Source organism: Bombyx mandarina, chromosome 18 (assembly GCF_030267445.1).
Source record: "Bombyx mandarina strain Sakado chromosome 18, ASM3026744v2".
Classification (NCBI taxonomy): domain Eukaryota; kingdom Metazoa; phylum Arthropoda; class Insecta; order Lepidoptera; family Bombycidae; genus Bombyx; species Bombyx mandarina.
This window is the reverse complement of record NC_143224.1, coordinates 2872786-2899174: the sequence shown is the minus strand read 5'-3', so window position 1 is coordinate 2899174 and position 26389 is coordinate 2872786. Positions and strand designations below refer to the sequence as shown.

The following is a 26389-nucleotide window of genomic DNA, read 5'->3' as shown; positions in this document are numbered from 1 at the left end:
GTAATCGCTGGCTTCGATATGCTGATGGAATTCGTTATTGTCTTCAGTATAAGTAAGTTACTTTTATATTATTTAGTGCATATGTAACAGCAGACGCTGAAATTAAGTCTTCCTCGCCCACAATCAAGACGAATCTGGCACCACTTTTGTTCTTCAAGCCTACAGAGCGATCTCTGGAGGTGGAGCCGCACGCCGCCGATTATGCGTAGCTATGCGACCTCCCTGATCCAGCCGGGTATTCTAGGTTACCAGCGGTAACGTCGGGAGCGGCCTAAAAAGCCCGATTTCCACCGCGAGCGGAACGGACCCATTAATTACTCTTTTTACTTCGCAATGCAAAACTGCATACCAACAAACAGTCGAGTGTAAATGACAACGAGGTCGAAAAGAGTAAAAATGAGCTGAGGACTTGGACCGGAGTCATTAATGAGTCCTTTCAACTCGAAATTGAATTTTACAAAGTAGCGCGACAGTTCAGCGGAGCGGACCAAACAAGTAACATGTGTCCGCTGCGTCGCGGTTAATGTCGAAATTGTAGGACAATATAATTTGTATTGTAATTTATATAGGTACATAATTGTACACTAAAGCTCTTGTGAATAAAAGCAGTAGACAGACACTTCGCTGTTTTAAAAAGAATTTAAATGGAATACACTTTGAGGAATGTTTAGGATTGAGAAAGCGGTTTTGATATCAAATAATTTAATGATTCCCACGGCACGTAAATTGTATTCATTGTGTTCTCCGTTGGTAGCTTAATAGCTATTAACGTTATTAATGACACAAACAACAGTTGACACCCCCCAAAAGTACCCTTTTCAAACATTTTTACGTTTTTCAGTTTTAGATGTATACGTAATACTGTTGGTGCGAAGTGAGATTCTTGAAATAAAAGAATCTCAGAAGAACGGAGGGATACCTACCCTAGTGATGAGCTCGGGTATGCTAGACGCCCAAGATCCACATGACATTGAGGCTCAGGTCGACTGTAAGGACAAGTCTTCATCAGAAGGAAGACGAGAACAGAAAACTGATAATAAAAAATAAAAATCGGTAGCCGACGAAATTTTTTAGTTAATAAACACATAGTACATAAGTAGTAAAATGATTTTTTAATACGCTTTTATTAGCTTCAGACGTATGTATGTATGTAACGGAATCTTTGAACATTATTTTGACCCCCTTCAAAACGACGGATTAACTCGGAATTTGGTATACTTATTAAGGACCGATGACAATTCAATATTTAAAAAAAATGAAAAAATTTAAATTCAACTAAAAATTGAAAAGTAAATAGTTTAAAAAACTAACAAAATACTCTTTTATAGAAAATCCAACTAAAAAATAGAAAATAAATTTTAACAAATTTGAATTAAAAATAGTGTAAGAGAAAATGATTTTATTGTAAAAAAAAGCGTGGTGTGCATGGTATCAGTAGTTAAAATATTTTATGAACAGATATGAGTAGAAGGGTTTTTTTGATAATATCTTGAAATGCAACCCACGCTTTTTTACAATAAAATCGTTTTTTCTTACACTATTTTTAATTGAAATTTATTAAAATTTATTTTCTATTTTTTACTTGGATTTTCTATAAAAGCGTATTTTGTTAGTTTTTTTAAACTATTATGTATTTATTTTTATTTTTCCTAAAACGATGCGATATTCGGATTTTGTCTGCGACGATTCAATTTCAGTCCTAAAAATACCTCCTCTCTTCTTACCGTTAGGACAATGTCGAAATCAAAGTGAAATATAAATAGTGGTCGTATCATTACTATCTACCGACTAGACTAATCTATCCTTAATGTGAATTGAATAAAACAACCGTTCCACATAGATTCTTTTATTTAAAGTATTTACTAGAAATAAAACAATGACCTTATCGATAAGCGAAACAAAACAAAACAAAAGAAACATTGGCACATATTGTAACACTACTAATTCAACTGCATATTAATTATCAAGTAAAATCGATTTTTTTTAGTTTAAGTGCGATATCCCCATTCGACATTTATTGTGCTTGCTCAAGTGCGAGTCTAAACACAACCACCGCCTGTGTTATTAACAGTGTCAGTCAATTACAGGTAGCTGCAGTGACTATCATTGAGCATTAATGCAAATTTACTATATACTAATAATAATATTGTTAATGTATAATTTGAGACTGGCAACTTACCAGCAAACGCAGGTCAGTCAGTGGCTAATTTTAAATTAATCATTTTTTTTATTGAAGGTTTGACCTCCCACTGCTGGATCAAAGTCTCAAGACAAAAGTTTTAATTTATAGTAAAAATAAAAAAAATGTATTCCAATGCATACTTTATCGATAGTGCAAGCAAGCACTGAAAAGTCATTAAGAAACAAACTTTCGATCGATATTTTTAATATTTTTTTCAAATATATTTTTCTTCTCAAAAATATCACGTCACCTCGGAAAACCCCTTACATTTAGATTCAAAGTCAACAATTGCCCTGTAATCATTTGCAATTAGCTCAATACGTATAGCTCATTCTAAAAAATCAACTGGCTGATAACAATCTCAATCATCAAATGTTTAAAGGTCATTTCAAAATGGTGGAACTATCGAATTGCAAAGACTTCCTTCCCATACAGCCAGAAATCTTAGGTTAATAGGTTGTTATGTTTCAATTGAAATTCAAACTGAAATTCTCCAAATTTATGTGACACGAAAACCGTCTGAATGAATATTTTCTTTCCATTCTACTGGAAAACGTGTTCATAAATATGATTATAAAGAAATTTCTTTGAGATCACATTTTTAAGTAGCTTCAAGCGAATCGATACATATAATATGTTTACTTAAATGTAAAATATCAAATAAAAATCTTAAATTTAATCTTATGATATTTAGATCACAAACATACCCATACATACATAAGTAGTTTACAAAACATTAATTATACAATTAATTATAAGACGCATACAGTTTGAAGTTGATAATCAGAAATATATCTTAATAATTAAGCAAGTCATTTTGACTTGAAACCGTCGATAATTTTATTCCGATCAACGTGTAACAAATTGACCAGAGATATCCGCCGAGGTTAAATAGCAAAACAATCCAAAATTGCACCTTAAATATTTGTAATAGTTAAAATAGCTGTGTTAAACCTAGTAAATTTTACACTTTTTAAAATAAATTACAATGTATGACGTCATATGAGGCTATTTGTTGTTTTAATGTGCATTCATTTATTACACTCATTGGTTCGGTTAGGTTCATCAATGTAGTGGGACCGCTGTTGTCGAAATCGGTATGGATTGCACCATTATCGTTGTTGCTTATTTTGACCCCAAATGACGTCACACAAAATACAGATCAGCGGTATTCAGTTAATAGGGTACTTATTTTTAGTAAAATTTTAACATTCGGTTCTCTCTTATTGCCACCGTCATATTCATCATTTTGCGTATTTATTTAAGTCTGTATTTGCAATCCCTAATTAGACCTGTTTCGCAACTTCTAGGTACCGAATTGTCATTGTTTTGTGATAAAAATTATATTGAGTCAAAAATATTGTATAGTCTTAACTCTTACGATGTCTCAATTTCAAGTTGCTTTCTGTAGTCGGAGAATCTGATGTTGCGTTTATCTCGCGAGTGACGTCACCACCCCACACGATAGAATCTATCCTTTCACAGTCCTACATAAGTAATAAACACGCACCAAGAGATTTCTTAGATTAAACGCTAAACATTTCTAACAATAGTAATGACGATCGCGCCGTCTCGTTCTGTATCTACTAAATAAGAGCGAGATAAACAATTCTAATATCAATGTGAAACATTACAATATAACTTGACACAGTAATAGACATCGATATAACGTATTTATATTAAGTCTAGTGTATCGATAGTCACGAATAGAACACAATGGCTATGTTCCGATATGCGCTGCGAGCAGTTGTGACAGTAGTTTAACGAAGCAGTTCTATTAGTTAGTTATACAGTAAAACCTCTTTATTCGTGGGATATACGTTCCGCGAATGTGTCGCGAATACACAGTCCGGTCATCGTTCTCGTCGAGCCCGTCGCTTTCGACGAAGGGCTCAGCGGGTAAATTAACCTACAGACACAGCCCACTGAGTTTCTCGCCGGATCTTCTCAGTGGGTCGCGTTTCCGATCCGGTGGTAGATTCTGCGAAGCACTGCTCTTGCTAGGGTTCGTGTTAGCAACATCGTCAGGTTTGAGCCCCGTTAGCTCACCTACTATACCTACATTTTGGAATACTTTTTATCAATGTGTATGTACCGATTAGATCAGCGAAATAAGTCTTTAGGCGAGAACATAGGAATTGGATTGTTTTTTTACTCCGCGAGAAGTGAAAACGCGAATGAAGGAAGCGCGAATAAGGAGTTTTTACTGTATTGGTCATTGTTTAAAACCGAACGCAGTACAGCATACCTTCATTGACGATTTTTGGCATCGTTTTTTAATTTCAACCAAAAAACATTATTTAGATTTACCATACCTATGTTTAAAAATTGAATATGTATTATTAGTTGAATGAATCGCATAATAAAAGTAACTATACTCTTTAGTAAAAGAAAATGTTTTTCGAGCGATTTAATTGTACAATAACTTAACCGAATTAGTGAAATGAGGTTATGCACGGTAAAAGTGGTCACGTGGTCAAAGCACTGAGAGCGTCTTACTTCGAAAACTCCTGCAGTGTTCACAGTAGAAAAAGTACGACCAATTATGGCGTCATTTATTTCCGTCGGATACTACGACTGTAAATTGTCAGTCCATAATGGAACGAATTTCTCCACAGTAAGGGCTCTAAGCTGTGCTAGCATGTATATCGAAACATCGCCAATATCAACTACATTAGGATAAAAAAATGACATTTTGTGTGTGACAGCCGCTCTCGAGTGACAGCTGTCAAACTGTCAAATAATTTTGACAGCGTCAAGATACACATTAACTATGTAGTCAGCACGGGAATCTATTAAGTAATACGAGTATTGTGTTCGTTCTTTCGTCCAAGCGGCATAGTGGCAGAATTGGGTATGGTTCGCGTCTCGAAGTGTCCTGTGGTTGAGCAATGTGAAGTCGAACTTCAATTGTTGCTCCTGGTCAGACCACGCCCTGAAAGAAGATAGAAGTTTTGTTAATTTCTAGCATTTCCATGTACAAGTACAAACTGGTTTACAGTCTATCTGATGTTAGGCTGTTGTCACAGGATTATGATATCATGTAATTCCGTCTGAACTGTAATGCGTCTTCGATTTAAAAAGATGGAAGGTATGCTTCTTTTTTTGTTTGAGAGATTACTGGTGGCCCGGAGGCCTTTCCAGTTTTATTAGGACAGGTGTTCAACTATGCTATGTTCAATGTATGCTGTGTTCAACTCTATTAATACTAAATGCACCGTGAGTTCTTAACAATCAGTTACATATGAAATGCTGACTTTAAATTAATAATTCATTCCCACTCTGTGTTATATAACTTAGATATCGACATGCATTATAAAATAGAAATGATACTGAAAAGAGTATATAAGCAGCTGTTGTATTTGAAAAAGGCTTATGAATCAGTTTAGTCTAGTACTGATACAACTTTTTCATAGCTAGAGACGACAATCAACTCGCTTGTTGGTGAGTGATCACCGAGGTCATGGACATCAGTAATACCAGAGAGAATCCGGCTGCTGTCTACCAGTGAGGTTTCTCCTCAAACACCGCTTGGAGAAGGCTATATGGTATAGCTCATATAACAGTTGTAGGACCTCTTGTGAGTTCGCACCGGTAGCTACCACCACCCTGCCTATTTCTGCCGTTAAGCGTTTCGGTTTTAAGGGTGGGGCAGCCGTTGTAATTATACTTGAGATCATAGAACTTATATCTCAAGGTGTGTGGCGCATTTACGTTGTAGATGTCTATGGGCTCCAGTAACCACTTAACACCAGGTGGGCTGTGAGATCGTCCACCCATCCAAGCACTAAAAAAAATTCAGTCCAGAGCAGAGTGGTAGAAACGATGAACCCAGTCGCGCTGTGGACGAGTCCGGTTTGACAGTGTGCAGTCATCATAATCATCATCAGTCTGCGGCATTCCACTGCTGGACATAGGTCTCCCTCAAAGCTCGCCACTGGACCCGGTCTTCGGTTCTACGCATCCAGTCACTGCCCGCCGCCTTGCCCAGGTCATCGCTCTATCTAGCAGGAGGGTAATGGCTCGCGCTTACCTCGGCCGTGCCCCGTGAGCGTCGGGAAGTTGGCCTCCGTCAGTTCGGGAGCCTGCTGAATCCGCTGAGAATCTGCGGAAATTTTATGTTATATTTATTAGTGTCGTTGACATTTAAATAGCATTTGAAAAGTAATAACAACGTTGAAAACGCTAGCACATTTCGTAAATTACACCAGCAGGTGCTACAAAAAACACCGTAAAAATATAATTAATATCAATTAATTATTATTATAAAAAAAGTAGGCAGCGGCTTGGCTCTGGCTCTGGCATTGCTGAAGTCCATGGGCGACAGTAACCACTCACCATCAGGTGGACCGTGTGCTCGTCTGCCTACAAAGGCAATAAAAAAAAACGCCAAAAATTTGGTCAACCCTAGTAAGTTGTCGTGTCAGGGAAGCACAGAATGATACTCACAGTCGGTACGCGGCATGCGCAGCGGCTTGTGCACCCTCCTGCCCGGCGCCGAGCCCGACGCGGCGGCTGAAAACATTTAGTGTTATATTTACAAAGACTACATCTCTACTTGTATTGTGTTCCTTGTGTGTAAAATAAATTACCGAAAGCGAAAACTTAATCTTTTCTTTTTATCCTACCTAAGCTTAACTAGCAGGTGAGCTCACGAGGCTCAAACCTGACGACGTTGCTAGCACGAACCCTAGCAAGAGCCGTGCTTCGCAGAATCTACCGGATCGGAAATGCGACCCACTGAGAAGATCCGACGAGAAACTCAGTGGGCTGTGTCTGTGGATTAATTTACTCGTCGAGCCCTTCGTCGCAAGCGACAGGTCCGACGAGAACAATGACCGGTGCTTGAGGTACCTAAAAGAACCGAAACCTAATCGCTTGAGCCTCGAAACAATCAGAATAGGCAGCCCTGTACAACTGAGATCCTGGCTGAGTCCTTGTTCGCCCACCTGTCCTGGTGAAACTGGAAAGGAATCTGGATCACCAGTAACCACTGATTAAAATAAAATAAAAAAGAATTGAGATGTCATGTTCCAAAGGTCGCTGGTAGCTTTTTGTGAAGTCCGTGTACTTCATTAACTAATTAACTACAAAATAGGCTGTGTATTCTTGTCTCCACAAAAAATGTGATTATGACAATAAATTAAAGTGATATCAAAGAAAAATCCAGCTGACGATATTTCTCTTCTGAACAACATTTAAATGCTAAAAGTTCACAGAGAATCAAACTTGCAACCCATTTTCATAATGAAACTTATATTTGACAGCCCAATGTTTCTAAGCTCTCACTAACGTGTGTGTGTACTGCGTTGAGTAAATGTTTTATCTGCTCCACTTTTGCATAATATCGTCCTCGTGTATTCCTATGAGGCAAATATTTGAACAGAGATCTACATCCGAATGCGTACTGTTTGTTGGTTTACGATCTTCAACGAAAAATACAACATTAATATAAGCGTTCATTGCGTAAGTTTAACAAGATTTAAAGCTATATACGTCACCATAGAAGCTCACAGAATGCAGTCATTGACGAACATATCGACGCTTGAAAGGCAAAAGTGACTAAGCGACAATTCGTAAACTTTACAGTAGACTAATTTAAAGTTGAAATACCTGAAAACAATATTTATTTTAACGAATCTAGCTGTAGTAGAATCTAGCTAGTAGCTGTAGGATTGAAATGATTTTAATAGACCTAGAAATATATATTTTTTGCGCATCGAATATGGTTATTGCCTATCGTTTATATACAAAGTAGTTATTGTCGCTTAGTCACATTTGCCTTTCAAGCGTCGATATATTATTTTCAATGTTCCAATATCAATAGACCAATCGTAACAGGCTCAGTGTGCGCGCTTTATTTCTGAAGCTGAATAAGCTATGACTTAAGAGAAAGCTTAATCGGTATAGAATTAAAGATAAGCTCTTAATTTTAAAAAAATGCATACGCGCATATTTAACACAAAAAAAATACATCGCAATACACGTGTATTATATTTTAATTGTATTTTTTTCTTCGATATCCACGTTAACAAAAAATCGATATTCTAATATCGATGTTTTAATTAACTATGTAACATCCCTAAACTAGAGCTGAAGGAACCGCGGCCAAGGTCACTGGCGACCGGACCGACGTAATCAGAGCCGGTCATGTATCAATTACGTATATTATTATAGTTTTAATGACGTCACAGCGATGACGACCGATCGACACGAAGGATACTCACTCTCGCCGGTAACGTTCAAGCTTTGGAAGGATTCATTCAAAGAGTCGTTGATAAAGGATGAGTTACTCGAGGCGGTGGCCTGAAAATATAAAAACAGTTCCTGAATGAATTGGTACAAGATTAGCGCATAATGTTTCTTATGGCTTAGATATTTCGACGAGCTCATGACCTGATATTAAGTTGCTAGCGGAGCCCATAGACATCGACAACATAAAGGCCGCCACCCACCTTGAGACATAGTTCTCAGTCCTAGTTGTACAGTACAACGACTGCCCCACCCTTCAAGCAGAAACGCATTACTGCTTTACGGCAAAAACAGGCAGTGTACTGGTATAATAGCCGGCAAACTTCTTGAGCATTTGTTGACGCAGTGGGGGTAAGTTTGCGCATGGTATAATAAGCGGCACGTAAGTTGGCAAGGTTTTCGTGCAGTGGGGGTAATGTCGTGCATAGTGCACATTGCAACAAAAAATGGTCACTTTTATTGCCCGCATATAATTTTATTTTATTTGATTTTTTATTTGCCACTATTTGTTTTTAAGCCTGTGTGTTTAGAAGAAAGTTAAAGAAAAGAGAGGAATTCGTGAAGTGTATTAGGTGTTATAAATAAAATATAATTAAAAGTTAAGAAGATTATTTTAAAAAATATACTTAAGATTAAAAATTATGTGTCGCCGTCGTCACTATAATTTTCTAATAGTGCTACCCCTTGGATTAAATTTATGGTAGCACCTGAGCTGGTGGAAGGAGTTGGCTCCTCATCGTTGACATAACGAAGAGTCGCTGTCGTCACTGGCGTAAATAATAAAACGCTCAGTGACTGAATTGACTATATGGTCATTGTTATTTGGTCCTGGCATTGCAAACAAATTTAAAAGAATAACACTCGTAACAAAACTAAATGTAAAACAATAATAACTAACATAACAATTTTATCTCTCATCAACCGAATGATCATGGTTCTATACTCTTCGCATATACGAGTCTTACTGTGTTACTTATAATATTTGCTATGTGTATGTGCATTACTATAATTCTCATGTTGTATTTGTTATTTTAGTTATGTGTTATTTGTTCTACACACACTCATCACTTTTTATTATTATTCTCATTATCCTCTCGCAGGTCTGCTGGAAGAGATTTCTCAAAGAAATAAGCAGTGCCTTTGTACATAATTTTCCTATTACTCTATACTGTGTCTTGTTTTCTGTGTGTACATAAATAAAATAAATAAAAAAAATAACAACTCGTAACAAAAACTCAATATAAACAAAGGGTTCCTACAATTTAGTAGGCGCATGTGTAATCAGGAGCGAACGGAACGTGGACGCGGTGCGGGAGGGGAGGGTCGACTGATTCACCAATCGCACGCTCGGAACGGTGCTACGTCTTTTCCCGCGTCCCGCTTCACAACCAAAGAGACCTAAAAAACGACTTCTGCGCATCTAACGACTCTTGCCAAGTTACGTGCCGGGGACTATACACTCACGTGCAAAAACATTATTTACTCTGCGTCATAATGCATTAAATTATTAAAATCAACATATGTATTTATTTATATATTTATTAGAACATCAACAAAAAATATAGGTTAATAATTGTAATAATTTAATCTTGGGGTAAAATAGATATTCCTTCTATTAAGTCAAAACTAGAGCTGTTGCCAGGTCTTCGTTCAGTTAAAGCGAAGCTGGTATTTGTAAATTTTTTTTCGTTATCATAATCTTGACCATCATCATCATCACTGTTTTCATCACCCGAGTCGCCATCATCGTGATGAGTCGACATAGGGCTCATCGGTGTAGTTTACAACTCGGTCGGTTCGATCTTTTTTTTTATCAATAATTAATTATTTTTTGAAGATATCCGATTCGTAGTAATCGAATGTTACTTTTTTCAATTACCAGCTTCTGATTATTTTTTGTTTTTTTCCCATCTGAAGCCTAGCTCTTTCATAATTCGTCGTAAACTTCATTCCGAGCCATTAAAATGTATATCTTCTTTAAATTTTTCGAAGCCTTTCTACGGTACGGAGTTTCGCTGCTTGTTATGTAGTTATTATGATTACATCTTTTTATTACAGATTGAACGAAACTATCCATTCCGGTAACTTTCTTCTTCCCTGATCTTTTCTTACCCGGAGTCCCAAACACGGCGAGCAAGCCAGAGCCTTTAGCTTCGTTAATAATGCACCTAACAGTACTCACTGATGTTTTTCTTGCTTCCAAAGTCTGTTTTACTTTTTCCATATCATTCTTCCCCTGTTTTATAATGAAGCAATATACGTCGTACACAATTTTTCTACCCTTTCTTTTGAATACTACACCAGTTTTCGCGGCATAGTGTATTTTTTATAAAAAATCAACAAACACTCAACATATAGCAATGGCAACAAAGTCAACAAGCAATTATAACAAATAACTTAACGATTAATAACGATAGACTTTTCACTGTACGCAAGCGTACATTTGGGAGCAAGCGGAACGAGGGCGCGGTGCGGGACGCAAGGTTCGACTGATCTACCAATAACGCGCTCGATACGATTTCCCCTGCCGTCGCGCCTCACCCTCACCACCAAAGTGATCTAAAATTCGGTTCTGCGCAGTCAAGGTCATTTGCTCAAGAAGTTTGCCGGTTACTATAGCTACTTGTGCGGGCTCACAATACAACCTGCCATCAGGTTTGACACAAATTAATATTTTTAAGGGATTGATTCTTCTTACACAATGTTCATTCCTTCATCTGAGAAGTGATTCATGAACATTTGTTAAGTATGTCTTTCATTGTAATATTGCTTGTATTGCTTGAAAAAAAACCGTCTCGGAATCAGTGATGGGAGTGATCAACTAATGGATTAACAAGTTCGTTAGGGTTGGCAGGCAGATATTTACAATCGCATATGATTGTCTGATACGTGCTTGATCACGACTATAGTTACTATAGACTATAGTTTACTGGTGGTAGGACCTCTTGTGAGTCCGCGCGGGTAGGTACCACCGCCCTGTCTATTTCCGCCGTGAAGCAGTAATGCGTTTGGGTTTGAAGGGTGGGGCAGCCGTTGTAACTATACTGAGATCTTAGAACTTATATGTCTATGGGCTCCAGTAACCACTTAACACGAGGTGGGCTGTAAGCTCGTTCACCCATCTAAACAATAAAAAAATTAAATATCAAAAGGTTTATGGCCTTACCGTACGAGGCACAGAGGGAGCGGCTCTCGTCTTCCTTTCTTCTTTAAAAATCAGGATGCCCTGTAATAAATTAATCTATAATACGTATTTATTTATTGGGGCCTGCCCACTGTCACAAAGCGCGAAGATCGGACGACCCATGGGGCAGAAAGATCCTCGAATGGAGACCACGTCCCAGCAAGCGCAGTTTGAGACGGCCACCTGCCAGATAGACCGAAGACCTAGTGAGAATCGCTGGGTCACGTTGGATGCAGGTGGCATTGGACATCAGTTGGAGAGACATATGTTCAGCAGTGGACAGTGGACCGGCTGATTTTTTCCTACCTAAGCTGAGAGCCTTGAGAGGCTATATCAGCGTAACCCTAACTTTTGTAGGTGAGCTCACGGGGCTCAAACCTGATGACGTTGCTAACACAAACCCTAGCAAGAGTCGTGCTTCGCAGAATCTACCACCGGATCGGAAACGCGACCCACTGAGAAGATCCGGCGAGAAACTCAGTGGGCTGTGTCTGAGAGTTAATTTACTCGTCGAGCCCTTCGTCGCAAGCGACGGGTTCGACGAGAACGGTGACCGGTGCTTGAAGTACCTAGAAGCACCGTTAGTGGATCGGGAGGATCCGAGATGACGTGTTTTGGGCGACGTCGACTGCTTTCCATTCTGTCCGCAGGATCGGGAATGTAGTTACCGGCGGCCACGATGAGAGGGTTCTCGTGTCGTGCCGCTTTATCGAAGTGGCGCATGGACGCCGACTGCATATACTTACTGGTGGACTCTAAGTCCAGGTCGTCATGGAGGTCGACGTTCCTGACGAACCACGGGGCTCCGACGGCTATCCTGCAAAAACGGGATTGAATGATTTGGAATGATTTTAAGTGTATGCGGGCCGCGTGAGCGAACACTACACTTGCATAGGTCATGACGGGGCGTATGCAAGTTTTGTAGAGTGTCACCTTATTTCTAAGGGACATTTTACTTCGCCTACATATCATCGGGTAGAGACGTCCTAGAATGAAGGCGGCACGATCGCGTACCGTCTTGATGTGGGGGCGGAATGTCATCCTACTGTCGAGGGTGACGCCTAAGTATTTGACCTTCGGGGCCCACGGTATGGGCTGGTCGAACATCGTGATCGGGCGAACGGCGGGGGCGGGGGTATTGACGCGCCTAGTCGGGAGGGGGATGCTCAGCGTGGTGTTCGGAGGGCGGCCCCTTTTGAAGAGCACCGCTGTGCTTTTCGTGGGGTTGATGTCGATGCGCCACTTCCGGAACCACTGTCCCATGGTGGTAGCTGCGGTCTGAAGTCGTCGATGAAGCAACGCTTTCTTCCTACACGAGTAGTAGATGGCGGTGTCATCGGCGAAGAGCGCCAGATGGGTCTCCGGAGACCGGGGTATATCGTTGATATACAAACTAAATAGTAACGGGGAGAGGGCGGAGCCTTGCGGGACTCCGGCTGTGACGTGGACCGGCTGAGATGATGATGCTGATTTATATATTGTACCGACGGACGAGCAAACTTACGGTCTATGTGGTGTTAAGCGGTTAGCAGGACCCAGATATCACAGTGCGGCCACTTTGGGACATCAGTTCTAAGTCCCAGTTGTATTGTGCAGCCGCTGTCTTAACCAAGGCACATGGGCGGACAGAGAGGTGGTATCTTTTTTTATGATAGAAGGATTACTGGTGACCCAGAGGCCTTTCCAGTTTCACCAGGACAGGTGGGCGAGCAAAGGCTCCGCCTAGAGGGGCGGGATTTGCTAACAACCGCCCGAGCGCCTCCGAAAGAGACCTAACAACTCAAGAGCAGCTGCTTCGCGAATGAATTTACTACCGGATCGGAATCGCGACACATTGAGAAGATCTTGCTAGGGCTCGTGTTCAACGCCCCCAGATTAGAACCCCGTGAGCTCACCTACTAGCTCGATGAATCTAGAATAACCCCTCGAGGTTACAAGAATGGGTAGGGAAAAAAGGCGGTTTCTCATTGACCGCAGAGGTGGATTATCCGTAAGGCAAACTAGGCACGTGCCTAGGTGCGCGCGATTTCAGAATTTTTAAATAAATAAAGAAAATAACTTATCGACGATTAAGTACTAAATGTCCTAGTCTATTAAAGTCTGGGGTTTGATGATACAACGTCATTGTTATTGCAAAAACAACTAGATAAAACTTATAGTATTATGATGGTCATTTATGGCCGGTACAGGGGCGCCGATAAAGTGATTGCCTAGGACGCTCTGGACTCTTAATCTGCCACTGATTGACCGGTACTTACATTGATGTCGTAGTCGAAGGGCAGGTGCTTCCCCGGCTGCAGGGGGATCCCCAGCAGCGGACAGCAGCGGTCCAGGATCGTGAACACCCAACGTTTGACGCGGGACGTTGTGCAAACGTTGCTTCTGTCCAGCGACTCGTGACGCTGTTGACGATACACACTTATACAACTTTTTTTTATTGCTTAGATGGGTGGACGAGCTTACAGCCCAGCTGATGTTAAGTGGTTACTGGAGCCCATAGACATCTGCAAAATAAATGCGCCACCCATCTTGATCAGTGTAGTTACAACGGCTGCACCACCCTTCAAACCGAAATGCATTATTGCTTACAAACGCTGCGCGCGGACTCACAAGAGGTCCTACCACCAGTAATTACGCAAATTATAATTTTTGCGGGTTTGATTTTTATTACATGACGTTAATCCTTCACCGTGGAAGTCAATCGTGAACATTTTGTTAAGTACGTATTTCATTAGAAAAATTTGTGTCCGCCTGGGATTCGAACACCGGTGCATCGCTTCAACATGAATGCACCGGGCGTCTTATTCTTTAGGCCACGGCGACTTTCACTTGTGTTTGTAACGGAAACAATATGAGAACGATTAAACCAAGACATCGAATATCAAATATGGGATGCTGACCGACTCTTGTCAGTTCATACCTCACACGCGATCCCCGGTGTGTAGTCGAACAGGTCCTTGGTCAGCTGCGTGAGCGCCAACGACTCCTTAGGGAAGCCCTCGTCGTGATGACTGCTGATAGCGTTGATCAGAGTGAAGAAAAACGTGTCTAATTTGTATATACGGAACAGCGAGTCGTCTTCGGCTGTAACAAAACGTAATGAGTTCTAGTGCATCGCTACACTCTCGCTCGTTCTGCTGGTAGATTGTGTCACTCATTTAACCCGCTTAGTTTCTCGCCGGATCTTCTCAGCGGGTCTTGATTCCGATCCGGTAGTAGATTCATTCGCGAAGCAGCTGCTCTTGAGTTGTTAGGTCTCCTTCGGAGGCGCTCGGGCAGCTGCTAGCAAATCCCTCCCCTCCTGGCTGAGCTTTGCTCGTTCACCTGTCTTGGTGAAACTGGAAAGGCCTTCGGGCCACCAGTAATCTTTCAATCATAAAACAAAAGTGTCACTCACATAAACTGGGAAGTGTTCGAGCTTGCCACTACTCTTAAAGGTATTTATAAAAGCGACTGATATGTCTGGTCTCAGAGCTGATTTGGTCTAGAGATAGATATTTTTATTCGTATAACAGTTGAACTTCAGTTTTGTTGGTTTATAGGAACTAGAACTTAGGTTTTGTTGATTTTATAGGAACTACCTAGTGGTCCCCCGGTAGTCGAAATTCTACTATAATTAATTAAAATTATAAGTTTTTACACTATTATGATTCTAAGACTATTATACTTCTAAAATCACAGATTACGGTCACATTTGCCCCATTAGTATTACCTGTGTTATAGGTATCAGAGGCTGACACACATACTTATATATATTTAAACATATAAATATATAGATAATAAACACCCAAACAATGAGCAAACAAATCCATTCAACATAAGAATGTGGCCCGATTTTCCTTATGACTTCTTGCTCTCCATAATCTCTTGGTCTTTACAACGTTATACCAATTTCTTGACAGATTTAAATGCATTCCACTAAAATTGTAGATGAAACATAATAAATTTATACTCACTCGCACAATTACACATTTGTGAGATGAAGTTCTGCACTGCATCCACCTTCTCCGGCAACGTGAACATCGGTGGCAGGACTTGCACAGTCCGATCCTTCTGCTTCAAGTAGTCGATGATGTTGGCCAGTATTTGTATGTAGTTGGGTCCTGCGTCATCGGTGCCGGGCATCTCCAGGCCGAGCTCTTCAGCACCCAGTTTCACATCAAACATATATCCAACCGGTACACAACCTAAAATAGTCTGGTTTCGTAGTTTTGTACACAACAACTTTTCCTGAACCCCTATATATTCAACTGAAGTAGACAATAGCTTTTGAATTTGGCAGATAGTAGATGAAGCCAGATTTGGTCTCATGCAGTTACAAGAACGTGGACATGTGGATTATTATATATATATATTTTTTGCTTAGTTGGGTGGACGAGCTCAAAGCCCACCTGATGTTAAGTGGTTACTGGAGCCCATAGACATTCACAACGTAAATGCCACCACCTACCTTGAGATATAAGTTCTAAGATCTCAAGTATAGTTACAACGGCAGCCCCACCCTTCAAAACGAAACGCATTACTGCTTCACGACAGAAATAGGCAGGGTGGTGATACCTACCCGCGCGGACTCTCAAGAGGTCCTACCACCATTAATAAAATTAATTGTTATATTTAAACTTACTTGGAATAATAGTTTCATGGTAACTATTTTTGACACCATCCTGCAGACTGAATTGGGTCACGGTGAACTCTCCGATTAAATAATCACCATTCGCTTTGCAGTATGAGTTCACGTCAATCACATAGAAATCTTCAGTTTTTATACCTGCAATCCATATTATAAATGATTAGTCAAAGGATACTTGAGTTGTAAAAACAATGATGAGTTTGTAGGGACACAGGTTGTTATGTAAACAAATTTGTTCGTGGTCATAACATGCGGCTGCGCCCGCAAGCTCCGTTGCTTTTTACTTTTTAAGTTTAGCCGCGAATAAACGCTCCGATTAACCAGTTGTGTTATTTAATTATCTCACTTCCGACAACGCCCTGAACCATTATTGACCACTACTAAAATAACTCATAAGTTAAATATTACATTCATTAAATTTACCTAGGCTTTTTTACAATACTCGCGCCATTTGAAAGGTAATTACGGCATTAAACGAATAAAGGACATCGGGCACCTTTGTATGGGACACTTACCTACAGCGAACAAAAATGAAATTAGGTCTGGTGGATAGGCAATTGAATCTAGTTTACAATGGTATAGGTCCCATATCTGTGAGCCGTGGGAATAAGGAGAAACTGGACATTAAAAAAATATATTTTTTTTTACTTTTTTGTGCAATAATTCAAGAGGAAAAAAGGAATAAAAAAAACATGTTTTTCTCTTTACTTTTATTCTGCCGCATCCAAATCTACAAGAGTCGTCTAAAAACGCCGCAGGTGCGTGAAATTCTTCTTGATATATAGCCCAAGATAAAAAGTATACCACACTGGCGATGTGCGCGCAACTCCCTACAGTGCGGCGGCCGTGTATACAGGAACAGTAATACCCTTCGAGGCTTTGTCTTCCTTGCAATGCCGGATTTATTAGTATATATGTATAATAGCGTTTTGCTCTTATGTGACGAGACTGTATTCTGCCTCGTATTAATATTTTATTTTCTACCAACTCTCTGCGATGGTATAATTCCATTATATACACTCCGTTTGGCCGCATGTGTTCATGGCAATAAGATTTGGCCAATTTCAAATGGTATATTCCCAAGGTAAATAAAAATAGCTCGTCGTAAGTTAATTGTGGAAAATCTCTTAATTCGGGATTGTTTGCCTCTATCGGCGTGAATGCAACTCTTTGCCTGTTTAAGTTGTTTCGAATCACGTAATCAGCCAATTCATTTTCTCTATTTATATTCTCATTTATTATATTTATAAACTCTGCGGCATGAGCGTTATCTCTATGTGGCTGATAAGTGGCATTGATAAGTGCTGCAGTTATTTTAAAATCAGTCATCATATTTGTAAGCGCTACATTAAAATAAACATGGCGGAATATTTTGAAGTCTTTTTTAAAGCGACCATTAATAGTCTCTACCACCCAACGACACATAGTGATTAGACGTGATTTATTTGCATCTACTGTGCTCAACTGCTCTCCTCTCGTCCTTGTTGGCGGCATATGTGCATCATATCCATGCTCTTCGATGGCAGGGATAGAGTCTCTAAAGCCGCGGTCCAATATGAAAATATCGTTGATATCAGTCAGGTTGACTTTACGAAAATACCACGGAGTGATATTTTAACTTACTGAGCGGTCATATTTAGTAATTAGGACAAATAGTCAACTTAAAATATGAATTTCATTTTACTTTTATTTCCATTTTCCCATTGTTATGAATTAAAATAACCACATAATATTAAATATGATTGGAAGCACTATGATTTAAAAGTGTTTTGGTTTATGTTCGCGACTTTAAAAAAAGCGGGTAAAAAACGCCCAATGATCTTACGGCAATAAAGTCTAAATTCAAATTAATTTTATTTAAAAAATATGAAATTCTATTTTTAAATTCTGTCCTTTGTTTATTGATTGGTGTTTTCTTTTCACTCAATTTGTATTTTTTATCATCAATATGGACACGATAAAAATACAAGGTATAATGTCGCACAAAGTTACACAGTTCACAACGTTAATGACGTGTACGGCGTGAATGGTGGTTATGCTTCCGACAGGGAATTTTCATCCACGTGGTTGCCCGAAAACTAAAGACAACAACGACGAATTAAAGGCGATTGTGGAAGCTGACGACACTAAATCTACCCCTGAGTTAGCTTTCAAATAATATCCGATCACCACCCAGGTTCAGAACCCGGTCAGAGTGCGGAATTCCCGCGGTTAACATTAGTTAGACTGTTAGTTAGACCCTGGTTCAGCACCTAGGCAATACCCTGAAAACCAAAACTTACTCCTAAAAAAGACATGGTCACTGTTGCACATGGTCAGTGCTGGTTCAGGTCATCTCAGCTTTTTACCAAATGGCATCATCACTACTGAGGATGATTACTATGAGGAACTGGTTTTTTTTTATTTTTATTGCTTAGATGTGTGCACGAGCTCACAGCCCACCTGGTGTTAAGTGGTTACTGGAGCCCATAGACATCTATAACGTAAATGCGCCACACACCTTGAGATATAGTTCTAAGATCTCAGTATAGTCACAACGGCTGCCCCACCCTTCAAACCGAAACGCATTACTGCTTCACGGCAGAAATAGGCAGGGCGGTGGTACCTACCCGTGCGGACTCACAAGAGGTCCTACCACCAGTAATTACGCAAATTATAATTTTGCGGGTTTGATTTTTATTGCACGATGTTATTCCTTCACCGTGGAAGTCAATCGTGAACATTTGCTGAGTACGTATTTCATTAGAAAAATTGCTACCCGCCAGCGAGATTCGAACACCAGTACATCGCTCGATACGAATGCACCGGACGTCTTATCCTTTAGGCCACGACGACTTCAAAATGCAAGAAGCTTACGAATGTCCAGTCTGCTCTTGTTAATGACTTGTCCCTGCTGCTCCTAGACAACAACTACGACCCCATATAGTCCAAGAGACAATCTCTAAGCTACAAGAGCTAGAATGGGAAAATTATCTAATCCACCGTACTCAGCAGACCTTGCGCCAAAAGACTTCTACTATTTCTAAAGTATGGAAAAGTTCTTGGCAAAGTAAAGAGTAGATAACCAAGAGGTAGTACAAATGCCTTTTTAGGTATGTACAGCTTTTTTGCATTAATTTCTGTGTTTTTTATTATTTAAAAAAGTATAGTGTATAAAATTAATTGATTTCTAAGCCTAAATAAAAACAAATGTAAAAACTGTGGCCTAGAGGATAACATACACACAAAGAATGATGTAACTAAGCTGGTGTTCAAATCTTTTAGGAATAATACCAATTCTTCAATTAATTTCATATTTTACAAATTTTCAATGGAGATTATGGAAGTACAATGTATAATAATAATAAAGTTTGTAATAAATTGTTTACAAGCATAATCATCTTGTAAAGGTCATTCAATCCAGATTATTATTTGGTGGTAGGACCTCTTGTGAGTCCACGCGGGTGGGTACCACCGCCCTACCTATTTCTGCCGTGAAGCAGTAATGCGTTTCGGTTTGAAGGGCGGGACAGCCGTTGTAACTATACTTGAGACCTTAGAACTTATATCTCAAGGTGGGTGGCGCATTTACGTCGTGGATGTCTATGGGCTCAAGTAACCACTTAACACCAGGAGGGCTGTGAGCTCGTCCAACAAAAAAAAAATTACCCTATTATTTGTATTCTAGGTAGTAACAACAGTTATAGTGTTTTTAATGATTGAAAAAAGTTAAATCATGTCTGAAATTTGAAGTGAGTGAACTTACTTTGATCAAATACCTTGAGCTTCACAATATTCTGTATGTCTTTTTTTTCATTATCTTCAGCATTCTTCATTTCTCTCTGTTGTTGTTCTATTACTTTTATAGGTATGCCGGTCGACGTGAACTTAGTTCCAGTTTGTTTGTTCTTTTCTTTTTCATTCTTAGCTTTCTCTTCATATTTTGCTTTTAATGTAGGCCTTAAGTTCTGAACGGAAATGTTTACATAAATATTTTGACACTAATCTTTTTTTTTAAATATTCTACTGAGCATTAAAAGCTGCATTAAAAGTTATTTCATCTTTGTATGGCTCTGCTATGAGCTGACACAGCTCCCTAGTTATGGAATTTGATAGCTAAACGGCAACCAGTGCGATAAGACCCGCAGTCCACTCATTTGTCCAAGCTTGATTTGAGCGGTAGCCCCGCAGCCCTCAGAAAAAGCATCAGCTAGGAGGTTAAGGAATGTGGCAGCCCTGCAGCCCGTTCCAAGAACTTCGACCAATTTTACCTAAGTATCTATGTATCAATATGTTTTTGTATAATTTCTTGTATGAATGAATAAAGTTCCTGTTTAATCAGATATCAGCTATTTTAATTCTTCTGGCAACATCATAGTTTTACAATTTTGCCCTGTTCTGTCTGTTATAGTTTTGGTTGTTCAGATTAATTGCTGAATGGTCTGGCTGGATTTTGGTTGGATCAGAAAATTACAGATTATTGCACATAAACAGTTCATGAAAGACGGTGACTACTCACTACCAATCCGGCAGTATCATTGTTTGCCTGTAAATAAATAAATAAATCTATTCAAATAGATACAGACCTGCCATACAGGACCAGCAGCTTCAGCTAATTCCTTGGTGTTGGCATATTTTATGCCTATTTCTGCTTGTTCTTTCCTATAGTCCATCATGAAGAAGAAAAATGGATTTTGTGGGGCCTTCTTTTTTGGCATCTTTATTTTTTCTTATAACGACTCTAAAAAAATTCCATAGCATTATTAATATTTTAGTTTTATATATATACAGTAAGTATTTCTCTAACACTAGCAGCTCAATGAAGTATTTTCCTACTATTATAGCTTAGACATTTAACATGTATTAATATACAAGTAGGTTTTGAAATTTGGGGTAAATTTAATTTGAGGGGAAGGGAGTTATAAGTAGAATTACTAATTTACATTACAAGCACTGTTGTATGGACATTTTCATTGAGTTTTATTAAATAATCATAGCTCTCACTTTTTTAATCAACGCTACCAAGCAACGGTTTCCGGTTTATATCTTATTTATGACTACGTTGCAGAAATTTACACATAGTTTACTTGCAACCTGTTGTTCGTCTAAATTGTAAATGGATCTTTTGTGTCTACTTTCAGGAATTGTTTAAAACCAATAGGATTTAATTGTGACACGCTAAATTTTCGGTTAATATGCAGATAATTGTAAGGCACACCAGACCCGTCATAGTGTCTTACAATAAATACGAGGAATGATAATTGATAGGCATATGTACCCACATAAGTAGGTATAAAAGCTGAAACTTACAGAATAATATATATAACCTAGTTCGGCAGTCAAACACGTTACTATACAATACTAGATTTTGTATTTTCTCCGAAAATGTGTTAGTATCTCATATTAGTCTTAATCATATCAAATACACATATTATTTGACTGTTAATGATTTTATTTGTGGCGGCACCAAACTTAAATAAATTTACATTCGTCTAGTTGCACAAGCAAAGGGTACTAGTACAAAGTAGGCCCAGACAAACGCGTTTTGTAACAAAATCCGATGGTATGTTTGTCATATGAAATAGAAGTAGCTGGAAAGAAAGAAGGAAGGGATTAAGAAAATAGCTTAGAATTTGGTTGGTTAGGTTAGTAGAGTAGAAATAACCATTCAGCAAAATTAGAAGAATTGCACAACGATATTTTGTTGATTCAGTGTTTCTTCTAGTTTAAAGGTATAATATCACAGTTGTTTATTAATCGTTTAGAATCTGTGAAAGTACACATGTGTTGAGAAATCAAACGAAATCGCAAGACGTTGCTACTTCGATTACTCCAAAAAGGCTTTTGAACGCTAGGTAAAACAGTGGATAGTTTTCAGTATGGTTGTTTCGTTACGTCGAACGTCTATTCGGTGTTGCCTCATTTTATCTCTTTTAATTATTACTTCCTTCCTTCTTACTTCCTTTTATGTATAATAAGATAATAATATGTATATTTTATTCAGATTCCTATTACTATTCATCCATCTTCCATCAGACATGACTTTGGCTTTTGTTACAAAATACGACGTTCCCTTTGTCTGTCCAATGGACGATTTAGACAAAATAAACAATATCAAATTGTCAAACGTCAATCGTTCAGTTGCCTCTCGGAGTGTGTTTTGTCAGTTTTGTGCTAGGATAAAACAATCCGTTATTAACCAATTTAGTCAAAGAAAACAATTACTTTACGCTATAATCATAGTGAAAATAACAACTAAATGTTTTAATGTTCATGAAAGTTCTAAAGTTTTCTACTTCTCTGTATACAATTTAAAAAGGTATGTCTGTTTACTATATTAAAAAATTGTAAATCCATTTAGCAAATGTAAAAAAAAAGAATATTTATTCTGTAGACTTGCCGGTTCAATATTATAAGTCATTAAAGTAGCGCATTGGTGAACGTAGGTGTGGAGATGTCAAAGCGTTCCACTTTATATCTTAATCGTCTATATCCGCAGTGAACTACAAATTTCTCCTGTTGGTCTTATTGAAGCCGATATATTTTTTACTCGTTAGGAAAACGTTACGTTATTTCATTTTTCAAGTGTATAAACTCGTAATTCACACCACATCGTACCAGAATTGGGGCTTAGATATTATAGGTAATGTTTATGGTGTTTAGTCATCAACACAAACAATATTAAATGTTAAACATGGACCAGATACAATTTGGGCTTACGATTACGATTTTCGGCTTGGACCAAATATATCAGGAATTACCGTGATGCTCGTTGATCTTTCCTAGGGTCTCAATTGTACATTTAAACAATTACCATTTCACTTCAAGACACTAGTATAAAAGTACAGTATAAACAAATTACGTCTGTTTGTAATTTAATAATTTATTTATTAGCTAAGAAAGAAAGGAGTAGGCTCACAACCTCACTGATTTAAAGCAGTGCTATCTCCCTTGAGATTAAACATTTACTATGTTTCTTTTCCATAATTTTTCTGTACATAGCTGCCGGTAGCCTTGAAGGGCTATTCCAGCTGCATATCGTTAATAAGATAATGGGGCTCAATCTGGAAGAACTTGCTGACAGTAGCCTCAGTATCAGCAGTTTTTTGCTGAATATACTACTGACACAGAATTGTGACCCACATATAAGATCCAGTGAGAAAATCCATGAGTTGTGTTTATGTGTTTGGTTTGAGAGTCATTGAAAGTGGATGAAGAGGATTTGTCATGAAAAATTCAAGGAGACAGTGGCTGTTTGCCCTTTTCGCCTTGCTTGGAAATGCCTGCTTTTAAATGTTTTTTCATCTCTTTGTCAATTAATTTACTTTTATTTTTTTTGGTAGCTTTAGTATGTTAATGTGTGTAATTAGAAATCTTTGTAAATAGTCTGCTTTTTTTGCAAAATGTTAGGAAAATAAAGAAATCAAATAGTTTTTTGATTCTAAAATACCTTTACTAGCTATTGCAATAGTAAAATTTTTATATATAGCATAAAAAGGTCGTAGTGAGCCAACCTCAAAATATAGACATATGCAGACTTTTTTTAGAACTTTTAAAGGGGAACAATTCTGTCATATTAGTGAAACTTTAACCATTTCCGCAAGTGCACATCGCAGAGGCTCTGAAAAGAAAAAAAAGCCTTAATTTGAAGCATTCTTTATTAGTGCTCTGTTCGTATTAGTCTTAGCATGATGTTATATAGCTTTCCTGAATAAATGGACTATCTAACACTAAAAGAATTTATATAATCTGATCAGTAGTTCCTGAGATTAACGGGTTCAAGCAAACAAACAAACTCTTCAGCTTTATAATATTAGTATAGATTCAGAATGCAATTTCATGTCTGCAGAAAATCACCATTAAAATCAGAGCTTATCTTATTCCAATTATACTTACATCACACATTGTTCCATTGTTACATACATATAATAAAGGCTAATTCAACTAGAAGAGACAGGTCTGCTAGTTGAATTTTTTCTCAATTATTATTTAGTGAGTTCTTATAACATTAGGTGTGCCACAGGGCATGCACAGATTACTATGCTCTTGTATCTACACATGTCATTTTATACCAAGTGAGGTTGATTTTATCTTGACTAGTTTTAGAATTTTAAAATAATTATTATTGAAACATAACATACAAAATTCATATAAAGTTTGCATGCTCTCAGCATGTTTAAAATTTGTTTGTGTTTAACTTTTTATCTTAGTCATTAACATACGTTCAAATTTAACACTTGAAGTAATCATTTCAAAATATTCTTTGCTTTGATTTTAAATGCATACAAATTAATTTTAAACTTGAACATAAAAGATGTTATCATAGTTTAATTTGCATTTTATGTTCAGTTTTGTTAGCTTAATTAAAAATACATAGGAACGGCGGTTAAAGTCCATTGTAACACAACATGAATGCCTTTGTAAAATACGGAGGTTGAAAAACAACACCCTGTAGACACGGTAGTCACACATCTGTGTGCTTAGTGCGAGTTTTTTAACGATATCGATACCGTAAAAAAATGTATGGAGTTGAAACGTTTGCCGACGTTTGCCGCTAGGGGCGCTGTTCCAACTGCATACAAATTTGAGTTAACTTTTACGGTATCGAGAACGTTAAAAAACTCGCACTAAGCACACTGGTCCTATAGCAATTTAGTTACAAGAGCAATAGGCCTCGTCTTCCATTGTCCCTCTCGCTTATACCACCAAAGAGACTCGCATTATATACCAAAATTTGGTTTCGTCGTGTACGTTGTCGGCAAGCGAGAGTGATTCTACCGGATATAATCCGTCAGCTATTCCGTATTAATAGACGACGAATTGGTACACAGGGGACGTGGTGAACGTTAAATATTCATTTTCAATAAGTATTATAGTATAAACTAGCGACCCGCCCTCGCTTCGCTTCGGAAACTGTAATTTATTATTGATTTCTCCACGGATATTTAGTGGATGTTATTATACATATAAACCTTCCTCTTCAATCACTCTATCTATTAAAAACCGCATCAAAATCCGTTGCGTAATTTTAAAGATTTAAGCATACATAGGGACAGACTGATATAGGGACAGAGAAAACGACTTTGTTTTATACTATGTAGTAATGAGTGTATTAAAAGTATTATAATACACCACGTGTTAACCGATTGAGTTTCTCGCCGGATCTTCTCAGTGGGTCGCGATTCCGATCCTATAGTAGATTCAGCGAAGCACTGCTCTTGCTAGGGCTATTGTTAGCAAATTCTCTCACGGAGCTCAAACCTGACGACGTTGCTAACACGAATCCTAGCAAGAGCCGTGCTTCGCGGAATCTACCACCGGATCGGAAACGCAACCCGCTGAGAAGGTCCGGCGAGAAACTCAGCGGGCTGTGTTTGTGGGTTAATTTACTCGTCAAGCCTTTCGTTGCAAGCGACGGGTTCGACGAGAACGATGACCAGGCAACCGAACGAGGCAGTCGCTGATCTGTCATTATAATGCCCAGCAGTAACCAACACCGAACTTTACTACTTTACTTATCCGTCTACTGCAGTAGCTGCCCTACAAATAAAAATTGCTGTGTGACAGAAATAAACACGATTGTGCCGTCGCCTCGATCAGGCTTATGCTACAAACACGTGTGACGTTTTAAGATGCGATGCGTCACATACCAATCGAGCCTGTCTTGTATGTTTGTCAACGTTACTTAACAATGAAATAACTTGATCTATTCGATCACAAGATCTAAGAAGAAAATGTCTTTTTATTGACAAACACCTGGCCCTCTGCTTGCTACTACTATTTCGGAAATCGAAAGTGATTGAATATAAATGTATGGAAGGCCATAAAATAGGGTTGTCGATTTTAATATAAAATTAACACGCTTCTTAATAAAATGAAAAAACATCGTTGAAGTTCAATTTGTTTAATGCTCAGGTTTTACCGCTTGTAGTCTGTATATATAATAAAAATCCAGGCGATTGCGTGTCGTACTACGGGCAGGTTCGGGTATGGGTATCGCGGTTGGAATTTAATTAACTTTTAAGATTATAATGCAAATATATTTTCTTTTTTTGTTTCTGTGCAACGCTTATAACCTTTAAGTAAAATGTCTTTGACATACGGAGCGTTGGACTTGAACGTGAAGAAATTATATGCGTTCGGTTTTTATTTATTATGCTAC

General features: G+C 38.4%; 2 protein-coding genes and 1 pseudogene across 3 annotated transcripts in view; 1 reads left to right on the top strand and 2 right to left on the bottom strand.

The window, feature by feature from the left end:
• Positions 1–1830: 1830 nt before the first annotated feature.
• mael (germ-plasm component protein maelstrom) lies at positions 1831–21737 on the bottom strand. Of its 2 annotated transcripts, none has more exons than XM_089734922.1 (12): positions 21538–21737; positions 20814–20968; positions 19994–20195; positions 16243–16386; positions 15575–15805; positions 14539–14702; positions 13877–14020; positions 11601–11660; positions 8410–8488; positions 6632–6697; positions 6216–6287; positions 1831–5117 (listed from the first exon to the last, which is right to left on the bottom strand). In XM_089734922.1, the coding sequence occupies exons 2-12, from the start codon at positions 20943–20945 to the stop codon at positions 5089–5091; spliced, it is 1323 nt and encodes a 440-aa protein (XP_089591048.1). In that variant the 5' UTR covers positions 20946–20968; positions 21538–21737; the 3' UTR covers positions 1831–5088. The 2 variants fall into 2 exon arrangements, with proteins under 2 accessions (XP_089591048.1, XP_089591049.1); XM_089734923.1 differs by lacking the exon at positions 21538–21737 and adding an exon at positions 21232–21470.
• Positions 16730–17856, bottom strand: LOC149500935 (uncharacterized; annotated as a pseudogene).
• Positions 21738–22356: 619 nt separating the features above from the next.
• FucT6 (alpha-(1,6)-fucosyltransferase 8) overlaps positions 22357–26389 on the top strand; it is a 40381-nt gene continuing 36348 nt past the window's right edge. The window contains exon 1 of the mRNA XM_028176147.2: positions 22357–22546. The gene's annotated coding sequence lies outside the window, so the exon portion shown is untranslated. The remainder of the gene's footprint in view (positions 22547–26389) is intronic.

Coding starts and splice junctions, on each gene's coding strand:
- mael (XM_089734922.1), bottom strand. CDS start 20,945: ATGCCAAAAAAGAAGGCCCCACAAAATCCATTTTTCTTCTTCATGATG. Junction 20,196..20,813: donor CTGCTGGTCCTGTATGGCAG/GTCTGTATCTAT, acceptor ATTTCCGTTCAG/AACTTAAGGCCTACATTAAA. Junction 6,698..8,409: donor CTTGAACGTTACCGGCGAGA/GTGAGTATCCTT, acceptor AAATGTTTTCAG/CCGCCGCGTCGGGCTCGGCG.